The sequence below is a fragment of the Sinocyclocheilus anshuiensis genome, unplaced genomic scaffold, assembly GCF_001515605.1.
Source record: "Sinocyclocheilus anshuiensis isolate Anshui unplaced genomic scaffold, SAMN03320099.WGS_v1.1 scaffold2055, whole genome shotgun sequence".
Lineage (NCBI taxonomy): Eukaryota > Metazoa > Chordata > Actinopteri > Cypriniformes > Cyprinidae > Sinocyclocheilus > Sinocyclocheilus anshuiensis.
In genome coordinates, this window is record NW_015546656.1 from 43,815 (window position 1) to 48,499 (window position 4,685).

The window sequence follows — 4,685 nt, forward strand, 5'->3', positions numbered from 1 at the left end:
GTCAGACAGACGGATGGACAGACAGACAGACGGACGGACAGACAGACAAACAGACAGATACAGTTACAGTACCTGTTGCTCCTTTATTGATTTGACATCACTGAACTCAGAGCAGTAATAATAGTGATTTGTGCATTAGAAAACACATCTAATAATATGACAGTCTAACATGTTTCACCCTCAATCAAGCCCCAGCCAGTCTTATTTTAGTATTATTTATATACTATTATAGTATGTATTCATATTTTGAATTAGCTTTTTTTCCATTTTCAGTTTTCATTTTAGTGTAAATTTTGTATTTTGCTATTGATATTAGTTTTTGCTCATTTTTATCTATATGTATATTTCTGTCTGTTTGTCTCTGTCTGTCCATCCGTCCATCTATCCATCTGTCTATATTTCTATCAGCTTTAGTTTTAGTAATTTTGGAACTTAAACGTCTTTGTTTCGGTTAATCGCCAATGTAACATTTCTAATTTTCATTTCAATTTTTTAAGGTTATCATTTTATTTTAAGTTTTATCAATTTTGTCATGTGCTTTTGTCATTTTTATTAGTTGTTGTTTTTATTAATTTATTTTTTAATTATTTATATTTATTTTTTTCTATTTAGCTTTAATTTATTTTTTATTAATATATATATATATATATACACATTTTTTTTAATGATTTTTTTTTGTAAATTTCAGTTTGGTTTTTTTCCATTTTTTTTTTTTCAGGTTTTATTTAGTAATTTTATAACTTAAACTTACTTATTTTGCTCAGTTGCGAAATGCAACATTTGTAATTTTTAGGGTTTTCATCTAATATTAAAAAAAAAAATTTTCAGTTACCAAAAATGATTTGCAATAGTTTTAGTTCACAATAACAGCATCGGTCTCAGTCCACACAATTTCCTGCTGAATATTCAGTTTCACCCAGAAACAAGGACGTTCAGTACATCTGAATGCTTTTCATTTTCTTTAACAGACACACGTAGAGATCAGAGATTTCAGCCAGTGATAATGATGAATGTTATTATAAAGACTTCCTCATTCTCATGGATGATTTGGTTTCTTACCCTCCAGACACGTTGAGTAAAACTCAATGAAGAATTTGGTTCTGCTGGCCGTCTTGACGATGGCTTCGATGTTCTCAAACTCGATGTAGGCCTGTTCTGAAGACTTGGGCAGACCTGCGGAGGAAGAGCAGCTCGATGTGAGAAACCTGTGACAAACAACAGAAACTGAGCCATGAAAACACACGCCGTACCTTTCTTAGAGACGAACTGAGACGTGACGCCCACCTCGAACGTGCCGAAGACCGGCGAGTGATCGCTGGTGACAATATCATCTGTACAGCCTGACACACACACACACACACACACACACACACACGGTCATTAAACAGCGCTTGCATATTCATGAGCGGGTGGACAAACAAATCAGCCTCAATAACCATCACAACATTCCTCACGTACAGTCAGTTACTGACAGAGGCTGTTATTTGTCATTTATTTTGAGAGTAGAGCTGGATTATATAGGAGATTCATTTCACTCATTTTAAACCTTTTGATAATATTAAATATGTATCGCAATATTTATGCATTTGCTCTGAAATTATTTAAAATGATTGTCAACAAGTAGTTTAATTGTTTTTTTTAATACATTTCAGTGATATAGTTTTTTATATAATTTATATAATGTTAGAATTAAAAAAAAAATTCTGTGTATATATATATATATATATATATATATATATATATAAAGAGAGAGATATATATATATAGATATAAATAAATTACAGTTTAACAGAGATTCACACAGAAAACAGCTGATTTACATTTTAATAATATTCCACTATTTTTACAGTATTTTTACAGTATCAAATAAATGTCTGACTGCTAGTGTAAATCACTCTGAATATCTCATATATATATATATATATACACATATATATATATCGACCTGTTTGAGAGTAACAGCACACAGTAACAGTCAGTTGTTGCCGTGGTAATGTGTCTGGTCACCGTGGTGACGGCGTACCGTAAGAGTTGCACATGATGTGTGTCTCCGGATAGGATTTCCAGAGGATTCTGTCACACCATGAAGGAACGTTGGTCCGCATCTGAGAGATGAGAGGAATTTAAAGAATGCCATCAGGACACTTCACTTCCTTTGGCAAAGGTCAAAGGACAGGAAGTAGCCGCCTCAGGACCGTAAACATGTTTGCACAGGATTCTTTCTTCATGCACATGAAGAAGAGCTTCTTTAAAGGGATAGTTCATCCAAAAATGACAATGTGCTGTTAATTTACTCACCCATCCGAGAGGCTTTTTTCTGAACAGTAAAGAAGATTTTTAGCTAAAATCGTGCTCCTTGGTGATTCATACAATGCAAGTCAATGAGTGCCGGCACTTTGAGAGTCAAAAAAGCACATACAGGCAACACAGAATGAATCCCCGTGGCTCCTGATGATATTTTGAGATCTTATGAAGCGAAACGATCAGTCTGTGCAAGAAACTGAACGTTATTTACCTCATTATTACCTGTAATCCAGAGCCCCAGGCCAACGGTTCACTTTGTGAATGAATCATTATTTTGAACCGGTTCTTTTTAGTGAACTAGTTGAATCAGTTAATTGAATCGGACTGAATCATCTGAATCAGTTCGCGGCTCGAGCAGCAACGATCTACAAGTTACTCAAACAGAACTCACTTTCAGATGCCTGACGGTCACTGTGACTGGAAATGATTCGAAACACCGGCGTATCTGATTCTCTGATGAATGAACTGATTCAGTTCCTCCAACAGACACTGAACTGAGGAAACAGTTCGACTCGGACCGAACACCGGTGAGCCGCTGATGTGCGTATGTGTGAACCCAACACTTGAATGAAGCGGAGAACTGAACGTTTTTATGGTTTCTCATTGTTTATGTATAAAGATGAGCTGATGAAGACGACTTTATTCACTTTATATGCTTTAGACACATAAAACATCCACGTTTGACATCATTATTGGGAGCTTTAATCATATAATTGTGTATACGTGACGTCATTGCATGATTATTACATAAACGAACTAGTGAACTGAACCAGTTCATTGAATCAAACTGTCCAAAAGAATCAGTTTGCAGAAAAGAATCAGATTTCCCTGTTGACCTGGGGCTCTTGATTACAGGTAATAATGTGTTAAATAATGTTCAGTTTCTTGCACAGACTGATTGTTTCGCTTCATAAGATTATATATATATATATATATAAAGAGAGAGATATATATATATAGATATATATGTGTGCGTGTTGCAAATTGAATTCATTTCATATATTAATTTTTTTATTTAATTTGTTTTTCATGTTTTTTGATAAATTCATTCATAGATCAATATTTATATTTACATACAACAACACAATAACAAGTATTAATACTTGCATATTTAATGCAATCAAATATATTAAATATTAAACAAAATATTTAAAGAATCAGTATTTAATTATGTTCATTTACATGCAACTACACAACAACACATAGTAATAAATATCAATATTTTCATATTTAATTCAATAATATATATGAAATATTCAATTAAATGCTTAAACTATATTTCAAAGTTTTTTTTTTATAAAAGAACCCAGGGAAGAATATTTAAATATATTCATTTATATGCAATAATACAACAACACATAGTAATAAGTATCAATACTTGCGGATTTAATGCAGTATTTAATCGCATATTCCACTAAAATATTTTAATATTTTATAATGATTTCTGTCAACATTTTTTTTTTTTTTGACATGAACAAGTTCGTGAATCAGTTTTGAATCAATTCATTAAAACTTAATGGCCAAATAACAAGAGTTATAACTGCATAAATAATTATAATATTAAGAAATAATAATCAGAAATGTTTGTTGAGCAGCAAATCAGCATATTATACTGATTTCTGAAGATCATGTGACACTGAAGACTGGAGTAATGATGCTGAAAATACAGCTGCGCATCACAGAAATAAATTACAGTTTAACATTTATTCACTTTATATGCTTTAGACACATAAAACATCCACGTTTGACATCATTATTGGGAGCTTTAATCATATAATTGTGTATACGTGACGTCATTGCATGATTATTACATAAACGAACTAGTGAACTGAACCAGTTCATTGAATCAAACTGTCCAAAAGAATCAGTTTGCAGAAAAGAATCAGATTTCCCTGTTGACCTGGGGCTCTTGATTACAGGTAATAATGTGTTAAATAATGTTCAGTTTCTTGCACAGACTGATTGTTTCGCTTCATAAGATCTCAATTTATCATCAGAAGCCACGGGGATTCATTCTGTGTTGCCTGTATGCGCTTTTTTGACTCTCAAAGTGCCGGCACCCATTGACTTGCATTTCATGAATCACCAAGGAGCACGATTTCAGCTAAAATCTTCTTTACTGTTCAGAAAAAAAGCCTCTCGGATGGGTGAGTAAATTAACAGCACATTGTCATTTTTGAGTGAACTGTCCCTTTAAGACAGTTTTGGGCAGTTTCCGACGTACCCCAGTCGCCTTCTGCTTCTGCCAGACGTACGTGTCTCGCGAGCCTCGCTCATAACGGTACGTGGGTGGATAGGTGATCTCCTCCTCCGCTGGACACACACACACACACACACACACACACAGGAAATGAAGCGGTAGGGAAAGGAAATGCTGATCT

At 33.7% G+C, this 4,685-nt stretch overlaps 1 protein-coding gene across 1 annotated transcript in view; it reads right to left on the bottom strand.

The window, feature by feature from the left end:
- Positions 1-4,685, bottom strand: part of LOC107701601 (phosphatidylinositol 3,4,5-trisphosphate 5-phosphatase 2A-like) — a gene marked incomplete at its 5' end in the record, with an annotated part of 30,756 nt that overhangs the window by 10,219 nt on the left and 15,852 nt on the right. The window contains 4 exons of the mRNA XM_016503647.1: positions 1,060-1,173; positions 1,251-1,340; positions 2,024-2,105; positions 4,529-4,617. Coding sequence (XP_016359133.1) covers positions 1,060-1,173; positions 1,251-1,340; positions 2,024-2,105; positions 4,529-4,617 — 375 coding nt within the window. The remainder of the gene's footprint in view (positions 1-1,059; positions 1,174-1,250; positions 1,341-2,023; positions 2,106-4,528; positions 4,618-4,685) is intronic.